Source organism: Bubalus kerabau, chromosome 11 (assembly GCF_029407905.1).
Source record: "Bubalus kerabau isolate K-KA32 ecotype Philippines breed swamp buffalo chromosome 11, PCC_UOA_SB_1v2, whole genome shotgun sequence".
NCBI classification, from domain to species: domain Eukaryota; kingdom Metazoa; phylum Chordata; class Mammalia; order Artiodactyla; family Bovidae; genus Bubalus; species Bubalus kerabau.
The window spans coordinates 76,328,010-76,355,126 of record NC_073634.1 but is presented as its reverse complement, the minus strand read 5'-3'; the positions used below and the strand labels follow the sequence as shown (position 1 = coordinate 76,355,126).

The window sequence follows — 27,117 nt, the reverse complement described above, 5'->3', positions numbered from 1 at the left end:
AGCTGCTAATGGAGACATACAAATGCGGGCTGGTGAACAACTCTATGCAGATTTAAGCCAACAGGGTATATACACTGGTTCTTCCAAAAAAGTTATGGAAATGAAAACACTACAGAATAAGCTAAAGCAAGCAGCTTTTGAGGAATGAGCCAGATTTTTAGGCTTCCCAATGACAAAGAAAACATTGAATCTTTCTCTCTTTGCCTTACTAGGCTGCTGCTGCTGCTGCTGCTGCTAAGTCGCTTCAGTCGTGTCCGACTCTGTGCGACCCCATAGACAGCAGCCCACCAGGCTCCTCTGTCCCTGGGATTCTCCAGGCAAGAATATTGGAGTGGGTTGCCATGTCCTTCTCCAGGTGCTGTACTAGGCAGGAGAGGGAATAAATCAATAGTAAGCAAAGATACCAAGTAGAGGACTTCTTCTATTTTACAAGCTGTTACTGGTATCTACTCTAAATATTATTTAACATGTGCTATTTTAAGATACCTGTTTTAATTTTTTTAAGCCTGTGTATGATTTTTCAACAACACAAGAGAAGACTCTATACAAGGACAACACCAGATGGTCAACACCGAAATCAGATTGATTATATTCTTTGCAGCCAAAGATGGAGAAGTTCTATACAGTCAGCAAAAACAAGACCAGGAGCTGACTGTGGCTCAGACCATGAACTCCTTATTGCCAAATTCAGACTTAAATTGAAGAAAGTAGGGAAAACCACTAGACCATTCAGGTATGACCTAAATCAAATCCCTTATGATTATACAGTGGAAGTGAGAAATAGATTTAAGGGCCTAGATCTGATAGATAGAGTGCCTGATGAACTATGGAATGAGGTTGGTGACACTGTATAGGAGACAGGGATCAAGACCATTCCCATGGAAAAGAAATGCAAAAAAAGCAAAATGGCTGTCTGGGGAGGCCTTACAAATAGCTGTGAAAAGAGAAGCGAAAGCAAAGGAGAAAAGGAAAGATATAAACATCTGAATGCAGAGTTCCAAAGAATAGCAAGAAGAGATAAGAAAGCCTTCTTCAGCAATCAATGCAAAGAAATAGAGGAAAACAACAGAATGGGAAAGACTAGGGACCTCTTCAAGAAAATCAGAGATACCAAGGGGACATTTCATGCAAAGATGGGCTCAATAAAGGACAGAAATGGTATGGACCTAACAGAAGCAGAAGATATTAAGAAGAGATGGCAAGAATACACAGAAGAACTGTACAAAAAAGATCTTCACGACCCAGATAATCACGATGGTGTGATCACTGACCTAGAGCCAGACATCCTGGAATGTGAAGTCAAGTGGGCCTTAGAAAGCATCACTACAAACAAAGCTAGTGGAGGTGATGGAATTCCAGTTGAGCTGTTCCAAATCCTGAAAGATGATGTTGTGAAAGTGCTGCACTCAATATGCCAGCAAATTTTTGAAAACTCAGCAGTGGCCACAGGACTGGAAAAGGTCAGTTTTCATTCCAGTCCCAAAGCAAGGCAATGCCAAAGAATGCTCAAACTACTGCACAATTGTACTCATCTCACACGCTAGTAAAATAATGCTCACAAGTCTCCAAGCCCGGCTTCAGCAATATGTGAACCATGAACTTCCTGATGTTCAAGCTGGTTTTAGAAAAGGCAGAGGAACCAGAGATCAAATGGCCAACATCCGCTGGATCATGGGAAAAGCAAGAGGGTTCCAGAAAAACATCTATTTCTGCTTTATTGACTATGCCAAAGCCTTTGACTGTGTGGATCACAATGAACTGTGGAAAATTCTGAAGGAAATGGGAATACCAGACCACCTGATCTGCCTCTTGAGAAATCTGTATGCAGGTCAGGAAGCAACAGTTAGAACTGGACATGGAACAACAGACTGGTTCCAAATAGGAAAAGGAGTACGTCAAGGCTGTATATTGTCACCCTGTTTATTTAACTTTTATGGCGAGTACAACATGAGAAACGCTGGACTGGAAGAAACACAAGCTGGAATCAAGATTGCCGGGAGAGATATCAATAACCTCAGATATGCAGATGACACCACCCTTATGGCAGAAAGTGAAGAGGAACTCAAAAGCCTCTTGATGAGGGTGAAAGAGGAGAGTGAAAAAGTTGGCTTCAAGCTCAACATTCAGAAAACGAAGATCATGGCATCTGGTCCCATCACTTCATGGGAAGTAGATGGGCAAACAGTGGAAAGAGTGTCAGACTTTATTTTTCTGGGCTCCAAAATCACTACAGATGGTGACTGCAGCCATGAAATTAAAAGGCACTTACTCCTTGGAAGGAAAGTTATGACCAACCTAGATAGCATATTCAAAAGCAGAGACGTTATTTTGCCAACAAAGGTCTAGTCAAGGCTATGGTTTTTCTTGTGGTCATGCATGGATGTGAGAGTTGGACTGTGAAGAAGGCTGAGCGCCGAAGAACTGATGCTTTTGAACTGTGGTGTTGGAGAAGACTCTTGAGAGTCCCTTGGACTGCAAGGAGATCTAACCAGTCCATTCTGAAGGAGATCAGCCCTGGGATTTCTTTGGAAAGAATGATGCTAAAGCTGAAACTACTCATGTGAAGAGTTGAGTACTTTGGCCACCTCATGCGAAGAGTTGACTCATTGGAAAAGACTCTGATGCTGGGAGGGATTGGGGGCAAGAGGAGAAGGGGACGACAGAGGATGAGATGGCTGGATGGTATCACTGACTCGATGGACGTGAGTCTCAGTAAACTCGGGGAGTTGGTGATGGACAGGGAGGCCTGGCGTGCTGCGATTCATGGGGTCGCAAAGAGTTGGACACGACTGAGCGACTGATCTGATCTGATGGTTTTTCAGTGTATGCATACCACTTTATTTTTGCAAAAAGAGAAGTTATTTTTAAAGTTTTTACAAATTTTAAAGTTATTTGAGTAAAAGGAAGAAAGTAAACTTAAAAAAAGTAGAATAAAGAATGGAAATTTATAAACATTAAGCAGAAAGTATATTTTAGCTTCAGGCAAAGTACCACCATGCTGTGAAGTCTGGATTGTGTGCTTAGGCAGTCAAGTAAAAATTGCAGGGACAATGTTTTGAGAAACGAATAAACTCCTCTGAAGCATGAAATTTTCAAAACTCAAATCAAGATCCCTTTTCAGTTCCAGATTAGAGGAGGAGGCATGACGATTAAATGCAATGCACCATCACAGGTGGGCTGGTGCAGGTGGGGAAGAATTGCCTTATTGGATATTATTGAGCTAACTAGCTAAAATTGAATATTGTTTGTTGTGTATTCATCTGGTGTCAATACAGAATTTCCTGAATCTGATCACTGTACTGTGGTTATGTAAGAGAATGTCCTCGTTCTTAGGAAATATGGGTAAAGGGTTGACTGCCTGCAACTTAATCTCAAATTGTTGGGGGCAGGGGATTAATCAAGCAAGATATGGCAAGATGCTAACAACTGGGGAGTTTTGGTGAAAGGCACACGGGAATTCTTTGTATTATTCTTGATTTTCAAAGTTAAAAATTCAAATATAAATCAACTATACCCCAATAAAAAAATGTTTAAATAAAGTTAGCCAGTAAAGCAAAAAAAAACCCCAACATACCTTTTCAGAGCTTCTCTCATCCATCTCTGTCTAATGTAAAGAAATTCCTTTACCTACAAACTTTCAGCTCAAGAATTTTGTAAGTACCAAATAACCTTACAAAGCAGAAGCCTCACCAGCATCTTCCTCCAGTAGATGGCAATGAAACAGTAGTTTCTGAACCTAGCTTCCCAGTAGAATCAGCTGGAGGCTTTGAAAAAACAATTTTTTAAAAAAAAAGTCCTGGGATCCACCCATATGACCCCTTAAATCAGATTCTCCGGAGCCCAGCTCCGAGGTGATTCTAGATGCAGCCATGGTGGAGAACATCTGCAATAAATGATATACTACTGCAGGTCTCCACTTAGATTGGAAAGGTGGATTTTAAACCCAAACTGACACCATTGAAAAGTCCTTTATTCGTGAACTGGCTGCTTACCAACTTACACATGGGGTATGTATGTCAAGATTGGTTCTTCCCAAAGAGTCATGGAAATGAAAACACTGCAAAGTAAGCTAAAGCAAGCAGTTTTTGAGGAATGAGCCAAATTTTTAGGCTTCCCAATGACAAAGAAAACACTGAATCTTTCTCTTTGCCTTACTAGGCTAGGAGATGCAATAATTCAACAGTAAGCAAAGATACTGATTGCAGGACTTGGGCAGGATCAGCCCTTCAGAAAGTAGGCAAATCAAGTAGGCAATCTGATGCTCCAGTGAAGAGTTATGGATCCCTAAAATTAGCTTCCCACTCCAGCTCTGGAGAGACTTTTGCCCTAACTTGGTATTAATATTCATAGGATAGATAAAGAATCGCCAGGGAAGTGCACTGGTATCCAGCCTCCCGAGCACCCCTGTACACAGATTTTAAACGAAGGGACAGTGGTTCAGCTGGGTGAGGCAGTCACTCTGCTGGGTGTGCCTGTCCAGTCTTGTTCTTCAGGGCCACCAGCAGAGGGAGCTGCACACCCAGCCAATGGATGCAAACTAAGAGTTAGGATGTGGAAGCAGGTGGAAATGCTGAATCACCCAGCTGAGTAAGGCTACAAAGACCTCACCTGTCTATCATTTCTTGATCTGGTTCCTTTTCTGTATTCCCCACTGGACTGTGAGCTCTGACTGTGTCTTACTGACCTTCTGTCTGCAGAGTCTCCCACAGTGTCTGATAGTGGGTGCTTGGCACACAGTGAGTGCTTGGCAATATTATCTATCGATGCTGTTTTGGGCATCTGACAAACGAATATTCACCAGACTGGCCAAATGTTAGCCAGCTAGTATTTTCCGGACCGAGACACTGTATTTGACGTTCCTTCCTTCATGGAGATCCCTGTATTTGGTCCTGAAAAAACCCATCCTCCATCTCCCCCAAGCGCCTGGCCACCCCCAACCAGGGGCGAGCTTGAGAGTCCCTAGGCCCAGACAGCAGGATGAGAGACTCACGCTCCACTAGGAACAAGGGGCTGGAACTTCCACTGCTCCTCCTCGCAGTCTAGGAAAAGCCGGTTCATGATCTTGTTCTTCTCCTCTGGGGGGATGAAGTTCTCGATGATCAGGTACCTGGGAGCAGGAATGAGGTAGAGATGGGGGTGTGGGGAGTGAGACCACACAGTGTAGGTGAAAGTTGAAAGAGAAGCAGCAAGACACAAAGAGGCAGAGGGAACAGAGAAAATGGAAAAACCAAAAAGTCAGGGGGAGGGGGTCCCTAGAGAAACAACAGAGCCTGGAAATCACTGCTTCTCATGCAAAGATTATAGACTCAGGGCCTTAGGAGTTACCTCTGGGCAACACCCAGCATGCACTTTACAAGGTTCATCTAATGCAGGCAGAGGACAGAAAGGAGAAAACAGGAGGTAGAAGATACTCCAATGGGTCCCTCCCCCATCCATTCCTTCCATTCCTATGGGTCATGGACATGGGTGAGGAGACAGAACTGAAGCCTTCAGGGGAGAGAGGAGCCTATCAGGGAGAGGCCTGGAGCCTGAGAGATGGCTGTGCGGGCCCCAGCTGGGAAGAGAAGGGGCCCTACTTGAGCTTGAGTTCCCGGGTCTGCTCATTCTGCGCCTCCTCCAGGTCCTGCCGCACGCGGATGTACTCGTCGTGCTGGTCCTGGATCTCTGCCTTCACCGCCTGCAGCTTGGCGTAGAGCTGGCGGGGGAAGGTGCAACTCAGAGGCGGTTGGAGTGGCACCCAATGAGGCTTGACTCCCCCAACCTGCAGGCTCAGGGTCCACCAGCTCAGTCCAGGATGAGGCCAGGGTCCCCGTGTAAATGTCCCTCCATCCATCGGATCGGGTTATTTTAAATGCTGCCCCATCCCTCCTACACCGCTCACTCTCAGCTGCTGTCCACATTGTGCAATGCTCAAGTTTGATGGGACCTGGGGAACCTTCTGGTCCAACACCCTCTTTTTATAGATAGGAAACTCAGGCACAGGTTTGCTCAAGGTCACACATAAGGTGCAGAAGAGCCTGAATCAGGACCCGAGTATCAGGACTACTGGTCCAGGGCTCAGAGGAGCCTCAGCCAGTTTGGAAGGTGGCCCATCCCACTCCAGCCTCTCCAGTGACTCTCAAAAGGAGGGGTGTGGGGAGGGCAGCCCCGACCCCACTGTCTGTCCCACTCCTAACACACCTCGAGGTGTGGAAACTGGAAACTGCCGCTGGAGCTGGACCTCTGCCGGGCCTGCTCTGGGGCAGCCACCTCAGCAATCTAAGGGCTTTCCAGGCTCTTCCAGAATCCAGGCTGGAATCTGCGGCTTCCTGCCCTAGGCCCTCAGCTCATGCGCATGGCATTCCCTGGCTATGGACCTCACAGGGTCCTGATGGCCAATACTCTCATCTCTGGAGTGCCTTGTGCTTCCTCTCTGAGCTCTCCCGGGCTCAAGTCTCCACTCCCCTGGCCTGCTCATGCCTGACTATCCAAACGGTGACTCACTGGTGACAACACAGGGAAGGGGCAAGTGACCCAGGACCACGAGGGCGGCCACCCTGCAGAGCGGAAGTGAAGGCATTCCCAGCCTCTCAGGCCCCTCCTGAAGCAAGAGAAAAGGTTCTATTCCACCCAGACCCCCGCATCCCCCGGCTCCTCACCCCAGCACCCAGGCAACGTAACTCAAGGGGTCAGCGGTTCAAGCAAAGTGGGGAGGGGTCGCTAAAACACAACCCTCCTTGGGCAGGTGACTGCCAGGCCCTCACACACCCGGACCCGGGGTCCTGCTGTGGCAACTTACCTTCTTGAGTTTCTTGGTTTTGACCTCCACCTCTTGCTGCAGGGACGTGTAGGTGCCCCGGAGCTCCATGGTTTCCTCATCCCGGAGCATCATCTCTTGCTGCATTTCCCGCTCACGGCGTTTCTAGGCCAGGGCAGGGGACAGGGCTCAGAGGAGCAGCACATACTGGCAAGACCCAAGGGAGCTCTGCCTGTCATGGAACCTGGCTCCATCGTGGCCACAGGAGCCAGGAGGACACAGAGAGTTTCTCACAGCCCAGGTCCATCGCTCCCACCCCATCCTCAGTGGAGGCCTCTCTGAACCTTCTTCTCAGCTCACAGGGCCGTGCTTTGCAGGCACTGCCCCACGTGGAAGGAGACCCCGCCCCTAACCACTGGGGCTTCCAGGGGTGTCGACCACATCCACTGATGCCCAGGTACTGCTGATGGGTAAGACCAACAAACTGTGGTTCTTGATGCTTTCGGAAACAGCCCTACAGTTGGTGGAGAACTCACACCTTTGTGGAAGGTTCGGGAATTAGGACTGGGTGCCCTGTAGAGGCTGACATCATGCAGAGCCAGCACCTGGGCGGGTGGACCCATGAGATGCAGAGCGTTAGGTTCTCAGCACTGTAATTCCAGGGACCCTGAGTTCATGATGACTCACTGCCCTCAGCCCCCCAGACCTGACCTCAAGGCCATGCACCCCCCCAGCCCCACCTGCTCGGCAATCTCCTGCCTCTTTAGTTCGAGCATCTTCTGCTGCTCGTTGGTGTGATCCATGATGTTCCTGCCCCCGATGAGCAGCTTGCTCTCCATGGCCTGGGGACACAGAGGGGTGAAGAGATGGGTTTTCAAAGGGCCAGAGCAGCCGCAGCTTGAGAGGTTTGGCTTCCCTGCCTGCCCTTCAGGGCGGGAACAGAAGATATGTCCCAGATGGGGGCTCATGACCCTCACCAAGAAGGAAGTTTTCCCCTCTAGCCTCGTGGGCCCCAGCACAAGGCTCCCATTGTTAGCAAGACCATTAGGTGAGACAAGGCAGGGAAGCCCTCAGAGAATACAGGGCACCTGATCTGTTTGCTTTGGATACGGAGGGAAGGCTGGTTCACCATGCCTCGGGAAGGGAATGCAGGCGGCGATCTAATCCTGGCAACCAGGACCAGCTGGTGCTCAGAAGGCAGGGAGATGCAGGATACAATTCCTGAGCAGCCTGGCCCTTTAGCTAACTGGCTCCTGACTCAGGAAGGGGGCTCTCATTCAGGCAGCAGGAAAGGGTCTGCTCTTCAGCTGAAAAACAGAAGACATAGGGAGAAGACTCCGCAGCACTGAAGGGCATTTGGGGCCCCAGAAGCAGCAGGCGTTTGGAGATGGCCAGAAAGACTTGAGCTCCACCCACTCACTGCAAGGTCTCAGCCCAATTACCCTTCATCTCTCACATCTGTAACCCTGGGGCCACCCCTGCTCTGAGAAAGATAGCCAGCAGACATCCGCTGAGCGTTACTGGCCAGGTGCCTCCAACTTTACCCCCAGAGAGACCTCAATCAACAAGGAAGGAAGCTAAGAGCAACTGGCCTTAGGTCATGCAGCTGGTTAACAAAGAGGTGAACCAGTCTCCCCACTGAGCCCTATGCTATGCACAGCCCCTCACCTGATACTTGGCACAGACATTGTGTAGGTGCTTACTGAATCTGAAGCTTAAAGAATAACAGCCACAGATAAACTGTGCCAGTTGTGACTACCTAAAATGCATTTTCACTGTTGCTAGTCTGAGGGTGCTGCCCAGTTGTTCTCTGATTTCATCCCAGGCCTCCTGGAAGGCTGAAATCACCTTGAGCCACCAAAAGAAACTGGCTGCCTCCCCACTGGAATTCTTTCCAGTGGAAGTTGCTGACCAATTGAGGGCTCTCAAAGCAGTGAGTGCTGGCAGAATAGGGGAGCAGGGGCGGGGGTCCCTGTGTCCCATACATCATGGACGACAGAGCAGGACAGGAGTTGAAGGTGGCTTTTGGAGGGGGTCAGAGGTGGGGCTTCTCCCAAACCAGATACTTTAGAGAAGATTTGAGTGAGGAAGGCACAGGGCCACAGCTGATGCCCTGCTTTTTACTACCTGATTTAAAGACTGGGGATGAGGGTGGAGAGAGACGCAGAGGGCAAGGAATCAAGAGGAAGAAAACAATTCTTTTCTCCGCACCTGCTATGTGCCAGGTGTCTCACACTTATTTCTGCTCATAACCCTTTAAATAATGTATCTCAAGAGTCTGGTGTACATTAGAATCACCTGGGGAGCTTTTAAAAGGCTCAATGCCCAGACTACACCCTGAAAGTGTTAGTCGCTCATTCGTATCCAACTAACTCTTTGCGACCCTGTGGACTGTAGCCCTCCAGGCTCTTCTGTCCACGGAATTTTCCAGGCAAGAATACTGGAGTGAGTTGCCATTGCCTACTGCAGGGGGTCTTCCCAACTCAGTGATCAAACCTGGGTCTCCTGCATTGCAGGCAGTTTCTTTACAGTCTGAGCCACCAGGGAAATCCCAGACTACACCCTACCACCAGTTAAACTGGAAATGGAGGCGGGTACAGAGGTGGTGGGGAGAAGGCAATGGCACCCCACTCCAGTACTCTTGCCTGGAAAACCATGTGGACGGAGGAACCTGGTAGGCTGCAGTCCATGGGGTCGCTAAGAGTCAGACACAACTGAGCGTCTTCACTTTCACTTTTCACTTGCATGCATTGGAAAAGGAAATGGCAACCCACTCCAGTGTTCTTGCCTGGGGAATACCAGGGACGGGGGAGCCTGGTGGGCTGCCGTCTATGGGGTCGCACAGGGTCGGACACAACTGAAGTGACTTAGCAGCAACAGCAGGGAGGTGGTGAGGTCCAGGCATCGGTGGATTTTAAAGGTTCCCAGGGGATTTGGGGGTGCAATCAGATTGGAGAATCACTGCTTTCTGCAGTCCCCAGAACCAGCATTATCTGAGAACTTGTTAAAATGCAGAATCTCCAGCCCTCCACAGGCCTAGTGAATCAGCATCTGAGACCCCCTCCAGTAACTTGTGTGACATGCTTTAGGGACAAACTAAGCACCATCATTTTTCCGATGAAAGCTCAGGGAGGTTAAGTAATCCATCCAAGGTCACACCACGGCTGTTGTATATAAACGGAGACCCCAGACCCAAGTCTGCTTGATTCCCAAGCCCAGGCTCTTCCTACCACAGACGCTGTGCAGTGTTTTAGGAAGCAGAACCTGCTAAAAGAAAAGCAGCATTTTCCAGCAAGAGGAATCATGTCTGACTACTCTACAAGAGTTCCCTCAGGGACAGAATAGATTATTCCAGTCCACGAGGAAGCCAATGGCCAGAACTTAAGAGGTTAAAATGCTCCTGGCACAGTCCTACATCAGCGGTTACACCATGGGGGAGGGGGAGAGGGAACAGAGAAAGGGGAGGGGAAGGAGGGGAAGGAAACAGACATCTCTCCAGATGGAAAAATGTTCAAATGTCAGAAATCGCAAGAAAGGGTGCACAGGGTGAAATTCCAACTTCACAGATGCCCCCAAATCCCTGCAGGTGGGAAAGAGCAGGAGAATTTCAAGGCCATGTGAACGGACCAAAAAATGCTTCAATTAGTTTTACATTGGGGAAAAAAGTAATCCTAAATCTTCATTAAATGATAGCTGTGAGCAGTCAGTTATAAACCACAAAAAGAGGAAAAGCGAGGAGTAATTCTCTATGGTTCCCAGAATACAATGGCTTAATATGCTGCCACAGCTAAAAACGCCCATAGTATCTGGCCAGGTACCATCACCAAGGCTTTTTTGGAAACAAAACAAAAATCATTCTACCCTAATATAAAACCATGATGCAGCTGAATCTGGAGTACTGTGCATAGTTCTCTCACTGCATCTCTGGGGACCTGAAGGAGAGAGAGGATTCAGAAAAGGGCAGCTAAAAACCACGCAAGGGCTTAAAAAAGAAAAAATAGGACTCTTTAGTTGGCAAAGACAGAGAAAGGCTAAGAGAATGGACCTGGAAACTATACCATCAAAAGGTGTGAAAAGCAAAGATCTAGACTTTTCTAATCAACCTCTGGTAGGGAGAATAAGAGCTTGAATTTTCAGGACAAAGGGAAGTTCTTCTTTACAGAAGGTAATAAATTTATGGAATGTGATATCTCAGGAGTACTGGATTGAATAACTCACAGTTCATCAAGGGATTATGGGGACATATTTTTAACCTTTTATTGTCTTTCTCTGCTTTCAGAAAAAAAAATTTCACTAATGTCAAAATAAGCACAGAAATAAAACAAACTGGAAAAAAAACTGACATATTCTTCATCATATATATTAGTTTTACCCCAGATTTTTCCATACGCACACATCATTTTTCATATCTATAGACATAGAATAAATATAAGTTTGCTGCTGCTGCTGCTACTAAGTCGTTTCAGTCGTGTCCAACTCTGTGTGACCCCATAGACGGCAGCCCACCATGCTCTTCTGTCCCTGGGCTTCTCCAGGCAAGAATACTGGAGTGGGTTGCCATTTCCTTCTCCAAAATATAAGTTTATATCCTGCTATTTCCACACTATCAAATAGCTCAAGAATTTCCTGAACTAACACAACATTGTAAATCAACTATGCGCCAACAAAAATTTAAAAACAAAAGAATTTTCTGTTACTTTAATGATTGCATAATATTTGAGCTTCCCTGGTGGCTCAGACAGTAAAGAATGCGCCTGCAGTGCAGGAGATCAGGGTTCAATACCTGGGTCAGAAAGATCCCCTGAAAAAGGGAATGGCTACCTACTCCAGTATTTTTGCCTAGAGAATTCCATGGACAGAGGAGTCATAATATTTAGAGTGGATAATTTATAATATAAACCCCATTATAATAAATTTTGTTTGGCTGGTTAATGTTTACAATAAACACTCTTATGCATATAATTTTTTTGGACATGCTGCTTGGCTTATAGGCTTTTAGTTCCCGGACCAGGGGTTGAACCTGGGTCACAGCAGTGAGAGAGTGGAGTCCTAACCACTGGACTGCCAGAAAATTCCCAATTCTTTATCTTTTAGATGATTTTCTTACAAGGAAATTACAGAAGTGGACAAAAAGTTATAAGCATTTTGTATATCTTAGAACATACTGTCAAGTTACCTTTCTAACAGTTTTACCACTTAAAACCACTGCCAGCAATAAATAATGGAACCACTTTTATTCATAGTCATGAAGTATTATCATGATTTTAAATTTGGCTTAATAATAGATATAAAATTGAGTCTCCTATTTATATTCTCTGTACCTCTGTGGTAGGCTTGCAAAGGTTTGCTCTCTCCTTTTTCAACATGCTCTTTCCAACAGCTTGCTTTTTTGTGTTTTGGTGATTTTAAAGTGAGGAGAAGGACCTGACTCAAAACAATTCTTTGTTTATTCAGCCCCCACCTTCTCTGGCTATGCACACCCAGCTCAAGAAGTTGGACACAGGCAGACTTTAAGCTGCCCATCAGGCCTGGAATCTGAAGCATCAGTTGAGGCTACCAGGGCCGCCAAGTCCCGAGGCTCCTCCCACTGCCACCCTCATGCCATGGTTCCCAGGATTGGTTTCTGTCCTGGTTTTTTCTCATCAGACTTCGTGTTAGGCCTCCTCCTTGGACTTGGAACTCTGTTTCAGGGTTTCTCCTTCTGGCCAGGGCCTGGGCTCCAGGCAGAGAATTTCTGGAAGATGCCTGACTGCCCGTATCACCCCATTCCATTTGTCCACTGCTCCTACCCGTCTCTGCCTGACCCGCCAGGACCCAGCACAGACATGGTCTGAACGATAGCCGAATGTGCCTTATCGGTTTCTTGCCAAGTCTTGTCCACTGGCCCAGCCTACACTGTCAGTCAAGCCAGCCTGATAGAACCTGTCTTGTGCTAGAAAAGGGGGCTGGTCCTGGCACAAAAATCTGGGAGTGGGCCCCAATCCAGGTGCAGAATCTGAGCTCCCTCTTCTCTCCAGCCTCAGTCCATTGCTGCCTGGATCACCCCCATGCTCTGAGACATGTCATATGTAACTTCGGTCTTTGTTTTGAAACAGTTTTCTGGTGGTTTTTTCTTTTTTGCTTTTCTCATTTCTCTGAGGATACCTTCTCCTTCTTTTCCTCAGAGATCTCTGCCTTTATCACCTAAGGAGGGCAGGGGACAAGGATGTCTCAAATCCCTGGGCCCACTTCAGGCTGGAAGGGTACAAAGCAGAATATGGGGTTTCCAGTTCCCAGGAAAAGTTCCCCAGAGCTCTTAGCCGCCCCAGTTAATGCTGCCTTTGCAATTTCTCAGGGGAAAAGAGTCCAGGTGGGTGGAGCCTGTAGACAGGGCTGGGTTTGGTTCTACTGGTTCTGAATATGTCCAGTGTAACTAAAAGGCCAGCAGAGGCTGTGGGGGCGGAAAACAGGGCAGGAAGTTGCAAGGACATGGTCTGACTCTTGTGAGAGGGAAACAAATCATGGGATAATTAAGGTGACCTCAGGGAATCATCAACCCCAATGCCCTGTGCTTCACAGAGGAGGAAACTGAGGCCCAGAGATGAAGACTTCTAAGTCTAGAACTCATAATTAAGGAGTCGCTATGTGTATCTGTTGCGGCTTCCCAGGGGGCGCTAGTGATAAAAGAATCTGCCTGCCAATGCAGAGCCATGGGTTCAATCCCTAGCCCGGGAAGATCCCCTGGCGGAGGAAATGGCAACCCACTCCAGTATTCTTGCCAGGATAATCCCATGGACAGAGGAGCCTGGTGGGCTACAGTCCATGGTGTTGCAAAGAGTCAGACACGACTGAAGTGACTGAGCACACACGCACATGTGTATCTGTTCCTATCCTGACTACACACTTTCCAAATAATTTCCCAATTTGATTAGGGCCTTTGATTAGGGTATTAGAGGCAGGTCAGCTGCTGTGACAATCAGCAACTTACTGACCAGAGACATGTTAACACGTCTTTTGTTACCCAAATGTTACTGACTGGAGTATTTCAGTATTCACTTAGACAACAAACCGCCAGCCACAAGCATTATTAGTTCCTGCAAAATTCCCCCAGTTAATAGCCAGGATCACAACAGGGACCAGGCCAGCCTGCAGATACAGCCTGGGATATTCAGAAGCTCCCCTCTTCCCATCTCAGGATCAACTGAAGTGTAAAATCAGGAGTAGAAAGGAGGCCCAGTGCTCATTAAATGCTGGTCTGGAAAACCAGCAAGGAGACAGCCAGGCGCAGCCAGCCACCCTCTGAGGAGATACCATCAAGTATGATTTTACAGAGAAGCCAAACAGGCTCTGCCTTGTGACTGCCAGCTAACCTATGACATTTTGCAAGAGACAGGAGTCCTGGCTGCCACTTGCCATATGCCTGTGGCTGGGTTGGGTCCTTTTTGCATTTATCATCCTATTTAATCATCACAAGACCCTCACGAGATAATGGATATGATCCCATCCTCAGACAGGTGAGGTGACTAGATTAAGGTTGGGAGATAGTAAATGGCAGAAGTAGTATTTAAACCCCAGCCTCCTATTCCAAGTCCTTGTGCCACAGTCTTCTCCTGGATTTGGGCAGGAAAGTGCCTTGGGGGAAAGCAGCATTTGGTCTTTGCACCTTTGCCAACTCAGGAATCATCAGGAAAGCTCAGGGCACCATTTCTTTCTCTTCCAGATGAAACAGGCAGGGTTCTGCTGAAGATGCTTCTGCCTGTGTGAGGTTCTTATGGGGGCCTCTGAGATGAGTGGGATAGGGCTCTTACGTGTGTGCTTGTGGAGAGGGCATCAGTATCACTAGGGTCCCTGAGAGAGGGTGAAGCCCAAATGCTCACACGAAGGGCCACCTCACAAGTTCCATGGTGGAAAGAAACAAAGAGCACCAGGCCTGTCAATCAGAGAACATGAATCCTGGCATACACTCTGCCATCCTATTTGCTAAGAAATCTAGGGCATTAGCTCTTGGAGTTCTGTTTTTCTCATCTGTAAAATGGGGCAAATATTCACTAACCTTGCAGCTTTGGTAAGAATGGTGAGCTGGATAACAGGTGAAGAAATCCTAGTAAATGATAATGTACAATCAAATGTCAGAGGTTACCTCCTGTTGCAGTACCTGATTGACATCTATCCACCACTCATCACACAGAACAGAACAACCAACCAGCGCAGCAATCCTGGGTCCCACCTCTTAGGAAATACAGCCACGCCTACAGTCACAAACCTGTTTCTCCTTTTGTGGCCTCTGGTTATAGATCTTGAGGAACCAGCAGTAAGGGAAGAAGAAATAAAAGAAACAATGGCGAGGGGAAGAAGAATGCTATTTTCAGTGATTCTCTGCCCTCAGGAACATAAATCAGGAAACTGAGTCTGAGTTTCCTGCCTTGGGTCTCCTTGGATGCCTCAAAACACTACATGCTAGTAATTCTCTCATCCAGAAGAAGGAACAATTAGGACTTTCCTGGTGGTACAGTGATAAGAATCTACTTGCTAATGCAGGGGACATGGGTTCAATCCCTGGTCCAGGAAGATTCCGTATGCTGTAGAGTAACTAAGCCATAGCACCATAGCTACTGAAGCCTATGCGCCTAGAGCCCTTGCTTCATAACAAGAGAAGCCACCTCATTGAGAAGCCCTCATACCACAACAAAGAGTAGCCCCGGCTCACTGCAACTAGAGAAAGCCCTCGTGCCAACAAACACCCAATGCAGTCAAAAAAAAGAAGGAACCATTAGAGATCAGGAAACATTGGTCAGAGAATGAGATGAGCTGGATTCTACTTCCAGTCTTGCACTGGACAAGATATGGATGCCCAGAAACGCTTCAGTCCATGTTGGAGAAAAACAGGAAGAAAAAAATCAGCTCATCTGCTTGAGTAGGAAAACCATGATCACTTCAATCTGATCCTTAACTTTGTCTTTCTCCTCTACTTTGTTCACTTATTTGCATTGTCCTAGAGGGCTTCTCTCCAACACTGGGGAAGAAAATCCAGTCAGACAAAAGAAAGCTAGTAATACAATGTCAGAACTGGATGAGACCTAAGGATGCATAAGGCGTAGACTCTGTAGTTTACAGACCCTGGGTCATTCAGCCTCCAGCTTCCAGGCAATGCTTGGTCATTCCTTTCCAGCCCTCACTGTTCCTCATCCAGGCTGGTCTCTAAACCTGGGCTCCTGACCTGCTGCTTCCACCGTGAATCAGCAAATAGTGCAGAAAGCAAGGAATCATTGATTGATCATTTCTTACAGAACCAGAAGGGGAACTGACTTGTCCAAGTCACAGGATTACCAAAAACTGAGTACCATTAAGAATTACTCTAGACCCTGGGTCTCCCTCAATTATTCATTTAAGCCAATCTTCCAACCATGTGTTAACACATTTCTTTTACATATTTTTCTCCCTTAAAAATTCTAGATTTGTTTTTAACAAACTAATATAGTGAATGAAAGTCACTCAGTCAACTCTTTATGAGCCCATGGACTATACAGTCCATGGAATTCTCCAGGCAAGAGTACTAGAGTGGGTAGCCTCTCCCTTCTCCAGGGGATCTTCCTAACCCAGGGATCAAACCCAGGTCTCTCACATTGCAGGCAGGTTCTTTACTAGCTAAGCTACAACGGAAGCCCAAGAATACTGGAGTATGTAGCCTATCCCTTCTTCAGCAGATCTTCCTGACCCAGAAATCGAACCAGGGTCTCCTGCATTGCAGGAGGATTCTTTACCAACTGAGCCACAAGGGAAGCCCTATATGCTTGCTGTTCAAATTTTTTAAAAAAGTGAAAAAAGCCTCCTTCCTATTATTAATAAAATCCCTAGAGATAACCATTATTAGAGAGTTCCTGTGATTCACTCCAGAAATTTAAACAATTTAAAGACAAAGTTAACCCTACCTATTGATTTATATTCTTGGCCATAGTGTTCAAGAAGATTTGTTGATTATACAAATGAACGGCCCCAGACTGAGGCCTGAGGCTGGGGTTTGCATCATGTGTAAGGACAGAGATGAGTTAAGCATCTCAGCAGACAAGAGCTCCTACAGGGGTCTATTAGCCAGGGATCTGGCATGAAGCCCCCTTTCTGAGTTGGTGATACAGGATGGAGGGAAGATCGTGGGCTTTGGAATCAAGCAGATATCGGTTCATATTCCTGGCTAACATTCATAAGCGTGTGACCGCGGATTGTTCCTTCATTACTGTGCCTTAGTATCCTCATCTGTCACGTGGCGATTTAAACACTACTATTTCATGGTGCTATTGTGAGGACTAAATAAAACAACTCGAGAATACAGTGAGTACTAGACATTGTGCATGCATGCTCAGTCATGACTGACTCTTTGAGACCCCATGGACTGCAGCCTGCCTGGCTCTTCTGTCCATGGAATTTTCCAGGCAAGAATACTGAAGTGGGTTGCCATTTCCTTCTCCAGGGGATCTTCCTGACTTAGGGATCTAACCCATGTCTCCTGTGTTTCCACATTGCTAGGTGGATTCTTTACCACTGAGCCACCCAGGGAGCCCATACTTGACATTAAGCATGCACTAAAGAAATGATAGCTACTATTATTACTCCAATTGTAGTTGTTATTCTGCTGGCTCACTTGAAGAAAGGGAAAGCCTGCAGGTCCATTCCTTACCACTACAGACACAGTTCGGCCCAGGGCCTGGTACCCCTCAGTTGAGTATATCTGAGAGCAAAGGGAGACAACTAGAAAGTAAGTCTTGGGTCTGACCAGAATTTAATGCCTAGGAATTTCTCAGGATATTCAAAATTCTAGATATACACCAAACCCCCAGTGCAGGGACCCTACAAGCTCAGAGCACTGGAATCCGCCTTACGCAGACTTGTCATGGCTGAAAGGTTAGACTGGGTGGAAGTGAGACCATTTCTTATCTACTCAGGCTACCTGATTTAGCAGCTCTCAGGCCCAGTCAGCCCCAGAAGTGCCCCCAGACTGGCCAGGGGCAGCAGACTGGCAGGGCACAGATGGGAGGGCGTGTCCTTCTCCTGCTGAATTCCAGGCCCTTCCTCCTAGTCCTCAGTGCACAATAAGAACATTATAATAGCCACTTCATCCAATCTTGTGCTGTCTAGGGGCTGGAGATGACTAAGGGCAATATGATAATACACTCCTCTAGCCAACACACAGAAAGAGAAACCTAAGACTGGACCAAAAGGCCTGCTGAGTCCCAACATAACTTGAATCCCAGAACCTCTGATGGAAATGTCTTACATACTTCCTGCAGGTCAGATCTTTATATTACAAAATGCACCCAGCTCACGGCAATTCTGTTAACTGATCACACCACCAGGGACAGGAAGGAATGTAAGTCACTGCTCTCAGTGGTGCCAAGAAGCCATGGACTCTGACCTAGATGCCAGACCCAGCCTGGAGCTCTGGTTACTTGCTTCTCTCAAGGATCACAGAGGACTGAGCTGGAATGGGTGGTGGCAGTGGTGGGGGGTGGGGAGGGCAGTGTACAGTTCCCTGATCTCTTGGCCCTATAAGTTTCAGAGGGTCTGGCTTGGGGCTAGTGTCCCTGGGGATATGGGGAAGGAACCAGACCAGCTTTGGGAACACAGGTGCTCCCTGGATTATTGGGGATTCTTTAGAGACTGGACACACCCCTGTTTGGAGACTAACCTCAAGATCACGCTAGTGGAACAATACTACTTCATGCTCTCCTCTAAAGCACTTTCTCTCCCAACTGGGGTTTCTTCTCCCCAGAAATTCTGTTGTCCATCTCTTCACCCACTCTCTCTCTCTCCATCTTTCTCCCCAACTCTGACTCCATTTGTCTATCCTCTCTATTTCTTTCCTGTCTTTCCTCCCATTTTCTTCTTCTCATTGTCTTTCTCTAACCAGTCATGATAGAGAGCTGAAAATATCTTTCATTATTGGTTGATTTCATACATTAACATTCAAATCTTATCACCTTAATTTTAAAAAAGATGAACCGAACACTCTATATTTTGCTTTAAAAAAAAATACTTTTAACAATAAAGAACTTTGAAGAGGAGGGAACTTTAAAAATCACCTAGTTCAATGGCTTTTCTGGCTTTTGAATCCCTTTAGAGCAACTGTGATGTTCAGCTTCTCCTTGGACACTTCCAGGGATCGGAGACATTATCTCTTGAAGCAGATCAATCCTAACTATCAAGAAGCTCTTTACACTGAGTTTAACCTGCTGCCGTAATTCCCACTCCCTGGTTACCAGGACAACCTGGGCTATAACAGCAGAAGGGCAGTGAGAAACATCCTAAGTTCAAAGTGTGGGGTAGAGGAATTGGCTGTTAGGTTCTCCTATCGCTTTCTTAGGTAGGTGACACTGGAGAGCGATAACCAGGCTCTGGTAGGTCTTAAATGCCAAACCAAAATGTGATGTGTTTAACATACCAGAAAGATGGCCAAGTGAAGACATCCATTAGGTAACTGAAGATAACAGTAATGAAGTTATTATTTATGAACGCTTACATGCCAAGAACGGTGCAAAATGCTTTAATGTTGACTGTCACCTTCTCAAGAGCACTATGACATAGGTACTATTATTATCCCACTTTATAGATGAGGAAACTGAGGTCTCAGAACTGGTAAATCAGGCCCGCCTGACTCTGATATCACCTCTGAATACAGCATTCTACAAAAAAAGGTCAGCAAAGACCTTCTACAGATGACCCCTCAACTCCATTTCCAGTCCTGTGCTTGTTTTTAAACTCCCCTGTTGGGACCTCCCTGGCAGTCCAGTAGTTAAGACTCCGCCTTCCAATGCAGGGGGTGTGGGTTTGATTCCTGGTCCAGGAGCCAGGATTCCCATATGCCTTGTGGCCAAAAAACCAAAACATAAAACAGAAGCAATATTGTAAAATAATTCAATTAAGATTTTAAAAAAATGATCCATAATAAAAAAATCGTAAAAAAAACAAACCTCCCCTTCTCCATCTCCTGCTGTTCACTGGACTCTGTCACCTCAAATTCAACACATTTACACCCACTGCTGTTATTTTTCACCACCTCCCCAGCAACCAGTCCTGGGATTCATAATTCTTTAAGCACAAGAGAGGATCAGAGTTTGTGTCAAACTGACCTGGACTCAATTAGATTCGCCATATACAAACCACGAGGCCTTGAGCAAGTCATAAAATCTCGGTTGTCTCAAGTATAAAATGGAAACAGTAATAACACCTTCTTGGAAGGTGTCTGTGGGGATTTCATGAGATAATCTGGATACAATATATGGTACAGGGTTGGGCACATGACAAGTGCTATGTAAATGGCATGATTCTTGCTATTACTGTTGTTTCTCAAGCATCAGACTCCTTCTCTTGCAAAACTATCTATGGTGAACCCCAATGCTGAGAAGTGGGAGGAAGAACAGGGACTGACAGAGAGACAATGAAAATTCAAGCAGTCTGTACTCTCTGTAGTGACCTCATCCCTCTGGCTTCAGGGGCGGCTTCTGCAGGGTCTCTTTCCCACACCCACTATAGAGAGAGTTGGGCTCTAGCCAAGCAGCCCCCTCCCTCCACTCCCTCCAGACCTACTTATGTGGGGATCAACAAGCAATGTGTTGTTTCTACCTCTTCCAGTCCTCTCTTCATTTCGAGCCTGCATTTTGTATCATCTGCAGGCCCTGCCTCCCCTACACACCCTTCTTTCCCTCTAAAGATCTAGAACCAAAGCTTTAGAAATCATCTAATCCAAGCCCTCAAAAAATTAAGCTCCAAATGAAAACAGTCATTAAAACATGTTCCTTGCACAATGAAAGTGGTCTTTCTCTCGATCCACCCACACACACTGCATATTCTCAAGGTAGTGAGACTGTGCACTGTGCACAAGCACTGGAATTGCTGTCGTGCAGAGCCTTAACCTCAGCCGTGGGTCTTGACCAACTCCCCCTACCTCTCAGGTCTGGTATGCGTTCAAGCCCCCTGGAGACACGGCAGAAGTGTGGATGGCTAATGACTACCCAGAACAGGGCACTGATGACAATCACAAACCCTCACACGTTTGCACACCTCAAACCCCCTAAGTAAGGCTCAAGGTAAATGTGAGAGGAGATGAAAGGAGACTCCTAGGAGATAGGCATGGTGTTTGTACACAGTGAGGGGAGAACAAAGGGAATGGGGACCCTAGAGGTGGTGGGCAGGAAAAACGGGTGAGACAGACTGTGAGATGAGTCAGAGAGAATGAATGAGGGCACTGGGTCGCGTCAGCTACTGCTCAACTGCCCCCAGAGGCAGTGTGAACAGGAAGAAGGGAATTGGGTCGGGGGGGATGAGAAGGGGAGCAGATGTCGTAACTCAGAAAGTGGGAACTGGAGTGTGTCGAACATGGGGAGCAGAAACTCATTTCCAGGAGGGACCTGAGCTCCAGCCTTCTGAGAGCTCCTAGATCCTTCTCGCCTGGCTCTGCTCCCACAGCTGCAGGTTTATGGCAAGGCAGCTGAGATGGCAGGGGAAAGAAAGCCTTAAGCCAGAAATAAAGATGTCAGTCTTGGAGATCACTGGACCCCTGCTTGGCAGACAGAAGCCACCCAGTGGCTGTTAATGCCCTCCGCTTATTTAGTGCTTTCAACTTATTTCAAATGCCCTCACACTAATGATCTCACTTCATCTTCAGCATAACCCTGTGAACCAGGCAGGCCTGGGATGACTCTACCATGCTCTTCCCCTCATTACCCACTGGATCCCTCAAGGGGCCTCAAATTGTTTCCTCCATCCTACAAACCAACTCTGAACCAGCAGTGGCTTAGGGAGGCTGGGGTCCTCTGTCCAGCCTCCATTCTGGGCTTGCTGGCTGCTGTTGGTCCTGGGCTGGGTGTGACAAGAAGTCACAGGATGTGGAATCATTCCTCTCCTGGAATTTCCCAGATGCCCCTCCCCCTTTGCTTATATCAGAAAGCCTGGCACATAATGACCATGTCACCCAGTCCCCAAGGAGCTGCGTCAGACTTCCCCTCATTAGGCAAATGGAAACCTGAGGCCTAGAGAGGCAAAGGCCTTCGTCACGAGTCACACAGACAGCACACATGGAGGGATTCGTGAAGACTTGGTAACAGCACAGCATAGACCTGGTTCCAGTCCTGACTTTGCCACCTATCAATTCAGGTCACTGAGACCATCACCAGCCTTGGCTTTCATCACTGTCAAATGGAAATAGTAATACTCATCTCTGGAGGTTGCTGCGAGGATTCCATGAGATCAAAATATAAGTTACATAAAAATGAATTACTCTGATTGTCAAGTAGCAAGGTAACAACAGCAGTGTAATAGAAAGAAGCTGGACCAAGTATAACGAGTCTGGCTCTCCTTAACTCACCTGTGTGGCCCTAGGTGAGTCTGGGCCTCGGTTTCCCAAGGCCTCTGGCAGTTGTAAGAAGGGGGATTCAGTGGGCTATGTCTCTATTGCAAGAATTCTGGCACTGGCCACTGACCTCTTGACTGCCCCATTATCTGTGCTCCAAGAATCTTATGGAGGCAGCCAGGGAGTAGCCAGCAATGGGAGATCCATTGTTCCCAGTGGAAAGGATCCCAGTGGATCCTTCCCTCCATCCCTTCTACCCATTTCCTCAGGGCCAAAGAGCACCCTTTTAGCCTCTTTTGCCCACTGGCTTTAAGGATGGGTGGAGGCAGAGAGCAATGGGTAGTGGTTGTGAGGCTCTTGGTAATGAAACTGATGACACACCACCCCTGTAAGATTTCCCGGTGGAAAGCTCTGGACTGCCTAGATTTCCTTTCTCCTGGGAGAGCTGAGTCTAACTGTCCTGCCTTTCACATCCTGCTTCTTCCAGGAGGGCCCCAATGTGCCAGGCCCCTGATCCTTTCTTTGAGGAAGCAGCTCAGCATAACCCTTGCTGAGCTCCTGGTGGTGAATTAAATATTAAAGAAGCAAGGCCAGAACCCCCAGGGTGCAGCAGCACATTCTCATAACACAGACAATGGTGTGCAGCTCAACTGTCCCTCCTCCAGCTGCTGCCACGCTCCCTCCCAGGCGGTGCTTCCCTGAGCCTCAGCCCACACTCATGAGAGGGACTAAGAAACGATAGTGTTTTGCTCTCCCCAGCAAGACATCAGCTCAGGGTTCCCTGCATCCTTCCTCCAATCCTCAGTGTTAAGGACTCTATGGACCTGGAAACGCCTGGGACAGGGACTCCTGGCATCTGTGACAACAAAATTTAACAGGTCGGTGGCCAGCCAGGCAGGCGGACCTCTGTAGCTTAGCTCCACTGGGGCCTGGAGGTGTCCCTGGGGCTGGGGGAATGCTGAGGCCCTGAGGTCTCGCAGGGCAATGGGGAATTGGGTCTTATTAGGAGCCAGCTGGTTTGCTGCTCTGATTAGAAGAACCTCAGAGATCACCCAGGCCAACCCTCTATTTTACAAAAAGGGAAACTGAGGCTTGAGGAAAGGAAGACACAATGAACACAGGGTCACTCAATGAGCTATAGTACATCTAGCCCTAGACTCCAGGTTTCCAGTGTAGAGCCGGAGGCGCTCTCCTACCCTCAGCATGATCTCCTTCCTAAGATTCCAAGCAATAGGCCCTGTGGGCTGCTGGACTGCCTTCACAGGGAGCAGGACCCATTCATAGTCCCACCTTGCCATTCACGAATTGAAAAGGCCCAAGGGCCACTGGTTCCAGCTCAGCTCTGCTACTTTGTAGGATGGAACCTCATGTCACTTTTCTGAGCCTTAGCCCCTCACCTGTCAATATGGGGATTTAACAACCAGGACCCCGGATAGCTACCATGAGGATCAAATGAGAGCACATACACAGTTATGGAAACCATGAAGTGTTATCCAAATGTCAGGTATTAAAGCAGTGTGAGGTCTGATGGTGCTGCAAAGGGAGAACATCACAAGGGAGGCAGCTAAGCAAGAGTGAGAACCCACACCTAAATGAGGCTGAACGCCTGCCTGGCTGTCCATGGACCTGACCGGTTCTGGGGGCCACCAGCAGAGACTGCCAGGCCGCAGGTGAGGCCAGTCCAAGCTCACTGGCTTGAGAGACTGCCTGCCTGCTTTTGCTCTGTGTGTGAGTGTGTGTTTCCTTTTAGGTGCTCCTCAGCAGCTCTGCCTGGCAGCCCAGAGCTGCAGAAATTTGCCTGGCTTCTCCAGGGGAGCACTTGGCAGAAGGGCAGGACGCTTTGCTTCAGGCCAGATCGCAGACCCTCAAAGCAAAGCCTGCCAGCCCAGATCCCTCTGGGGGGCCTCTGGAGAGCCCTTGCTCCCTTGGGGACTCTTACCTTGTACTTGGCAGCGAGCAGCTCTGTGGCTTCCTGCTCCCGCCGCAGGTCTTCCAGCATCTTCTCCTTCTCCTCCAGCAACTTCTGCTTCTCCTCGCTCACCAGACTGCGGTCGTCCTGAATGGCCGCCTTCTCTTCCTCTAGCCGCTCCTTCTGCTCCTGCAGGTAATTCTCCATGTTCTTGTCCAAGGCCGTCTCCAGGATGGGCTGGGGCGGGCGGTGATTGTTGTTGTTGTCATCCTCCTCTTCGGCTACCCAGGCCTCGATCACCGGTCCCTCCGGGTACCCGGCTGGGGCTGACACGGCCTTCTTCCTGCGGCTGCTCTTCCTGCGGAGTCGCTTTCCCAGCATCCCCTTCTTCTCCAGCTGGGCCTTCAGGCGGGCGATCTCCTCCTGGAATTCCCGCAGAAGTGTGTCCTTGGGGTCCTCATTCACCCGGGGCTTGTTCTTGATGTTCTTGGCCCGGTTGGCGAAGCGCAGGGTGGAGAGGCTCTCGTCGTAGCTGTGAGAGGCTGGCCCCAGGGTGGCCACCATGATGGTCTTGGCATTTCCCCCCAGAGAGTCCTGGAGCAACCGGGTCAGCTTGGAGTCCCGGTAGGGGATGTGGGTGCTCCTGTTACCCGAGAGAGCAGCGATCACGTTGCCCAGGGCGGACAGTGACAGGTTGATTTTGGAGGCTTCCTTCGGCCTCTCTCCACCACCGCCACCACCCCCTCCACCACCGCCACCACCAGTGGGCTGTGTGGCGGTCCCTCCAGTGGTGTTGGGGCCTGCTTTGTTCTGCCTCTCGCTACCAGCCAAGTCCACCAGGTTGAGCTTGCCCACACGGATGTGGTCCTGGCCGTCTGAGCCACGCTCACTGCACTCCACGGTGATGACGAAGATGGCATGGGAGCGGGAGCTGACCTCATTCATGTGTGTGCTGCCCACTGCCCGGGTCTGGTTCCCCAGGTTCATCACGTGCTCTATCTCCTTGACATTCTTGGTGACGAAGGAGGACAGGTCCTTGATGTAGACGCCTGTCTCAGGGTTCTCCTTCAGCTCGAGCCTCTTGCCGGGCTCCTTGGAGAGCAGGTCTCGAATCTCCTCCTGGTAGATCTCCAGGTAGGAGGCCCGGACCAAGTACTGCTGGTTCTGGGAGCGCGAGATGTGGGTGAAGATATGCTCAAAGGCATTGGGGATGACCCCGCGTTGCTCGGGCTCCACCCAGGTCCCCTGCATGGTGTAGGTCTTGCCTGTGCCTGTCTGTCCATAGGCAAAGACGGTGCCGTTGAAACCTTGAAGCACCGAGTCTACCAGGGGCCTCACGGTTTCATCATACAAGTCTGCCTGCTTGGAGCTGGCATCATACACGGCATCGAAGGTGAAGGTCTTGGGCAGCTCCCCCAGGGCAGCGCGGGGGTTCCGCAGGGTCACCTGGCCTAGTTTCACGTCCATGGTCAAGATCTGCTCGTGACCAGCAGCCTCCTCCTTCCGGCTGAGGGGGCGGCACCGGGCCACCACCTTCAGGGCCTCGCTGGCCTTGGTTTTACTGGCCATCTTGCTGCTCTGTCCTTCCTGCACACCCCCCACCCCCGGACCCACTCCGCAGCCTCGTTAGTCCTGCTGTCCGCCCTAGGTCGGGATCAGCGGGGCCGGCCCACCCCCAGGCACCGTTCTTCAATCCGCATGCAGCCTCCTAGGGTGGAGATGCTGGGAGCTGGCCCCGCCGCTGCTGCAGTCCGGGCCTCCACCGCTCTCCGGTCCTCGCTGCACCGGCTGCGGAGGGAGAATTAGGCAGAATCGCCGGGCAGCCGCGGGAGCAGCGCCTGCCGAATGGCAGTACCCAGAGCCCGCCCCATGCTGGGGCAGAGGGAGCGCTGCCGTAAACAGCGACGGCAACAATGAGATAAAGGAAGAGGAAAATGGGATGGGGGTGGGCGGCAGAGCTGTCTTCTCGTCCTTGTCCTCCTCCTCCTCTAGAGATCCATGGCGGGGGGTGGGGGGAAGGGTGCTGCAGGTTCTGGGGGGCCGGGGGTCCCGGCCCTCCCAAGGGCAGAGGCTCACCTGGAGTCCTCTCCCCCAGCTGGGGGATCATTCATTGCAGCCAGCGCGGCTGCTGCAGCCTCTGCCTCCGCCTTCCCCGCCGTCGCCACCGGAGAATGAGAGAGAAAAACAGAAGGGGATGGGGCGGAGCAGCCGCGGCGAGAGTGATGTTGCCGCCGCGCTGCGGCCCCAGCTAAACCGCCCGGCTGGGGTGGGGCAAGGGGCGGGGCCGCGGGGCGGGAGACGCGAGCCCCGCGCGGCCAGTGCGCTGGGGACCCGGGTGCATCGCCCGCCCGCACCGCCCCCCCCGCCACGCAGACCGCCCCCCTCCGGAATGACAGGCTCCGGTGCCGACCCAGGTCCTGCGCCCACCAGGCGGGTGCAGCGCAGCCACCGCCCGCCGTCACCCCACTGGGGCGCGGCATGCTGGGAGTTGTAGTCCTGCCTTTGTTAACCCGGTTCTGGCAGGTTGCTAATGACTTCTCCAGTCCGAGAGGCCCCTCCCTCTCTGGCCTGCAGCCTCAGGAGTGCAGCCTAGCTGCTGGAGAATGCGGGGTATCCACTGCCCACACCTGTTTCCTGCACAGCCAGCATCCTCTCTCTCTCTCTCTCCTCTGCTCTGCCTTTCCGCCTGCAGACCCCTATATGTCACCCCCTCCCCTTCAGGATGTTGCCAGGCATTCTAACGCAGAAATTCTTCTTGACTGTCTTCTCCTCTCCCTGCCCTGGTTTACTTCTGGCCTTCCTTGTCCCTCTCCTGGAACCACCTTCCAGCTGATTCTCTCTTAGCATCCTTTCTGCACATGCACTCTGTTCACCTCCCTCCTCCAACACCAGCCTTCCATATTGTATAAAAGCCGCTCCATCTTCTGACTCCTGCCACTTCCCAGCCTCACTTCCAGCTACTCTCCTATAGAGAATCTGTGTTCTAGACATTCATTCCTTTGAACAGGAAAGCAGAGACATCACTCTGCCAATAAATGTCCATATAGTCAAGGCTATGGTCTTCCCAGTGGTCACATTTGTTTGTGAGAGCTGGACCATAAAGAAGGCAGAGCACCAAAGAATTGATGCCTTCTAACTGTGGTGCTGGGGAAG

General features: G+C 49.2%; 1 protein-coding gene across 5 annotated transcripts in view; it reads right to left on the bottom strand.

Moving 5' to 3' along the window:
• KIF3C (kinesin family member 3C) overlaps nucleotides 1–26,151 on the bottom strand; it is a 36,110-nt gene extending 9,959 nt beyond the window's left edge. For 3 of the 5 annotated variants that reach the window (XR_008700502.1, XR_008700501.1, XM_055540738.1), the window contains exons 1-5: nucleotides 23,995–26,126; nucleotides 7,477–7,578; nucleotides 6,779–6,901; nucleotides 5,577–5,695; nucleotides 4,991–5,107 (exon numbers count right to left, since the gene is read on the bottom strand). Coding sequence is in view for 3 of the 5 variants with exons in the window: in XM_055540738.1 (XP_055396713.1) it covers nucleotides 4,991–5,107; nucleotides 5,577–5,695; nucleotides 6,779–6,901; nucleotides 7,477–7,578; nucleotides 23,995–25,533 (2,000 nt within the window). In the remaining 2 variants the exon portion in view is untranslated. Of the gene's footprint in view, nucleotides 1–3,935; nucleotides 4,070–4,990; nucleotides 5,108–5,576; nucleotides 5,696–6,778; nucleotides 6,902–7,476; nucleotides 7,579–23,994 lie in introns of those variants that run through there. The other 2 variants (XM_055540740.1, XM_055540739.1) reach the window with 2 other exon arrangements.
• Between the last annotated feature and the right edge of the window lie 966 nt (nucleotides 26,152–27,117).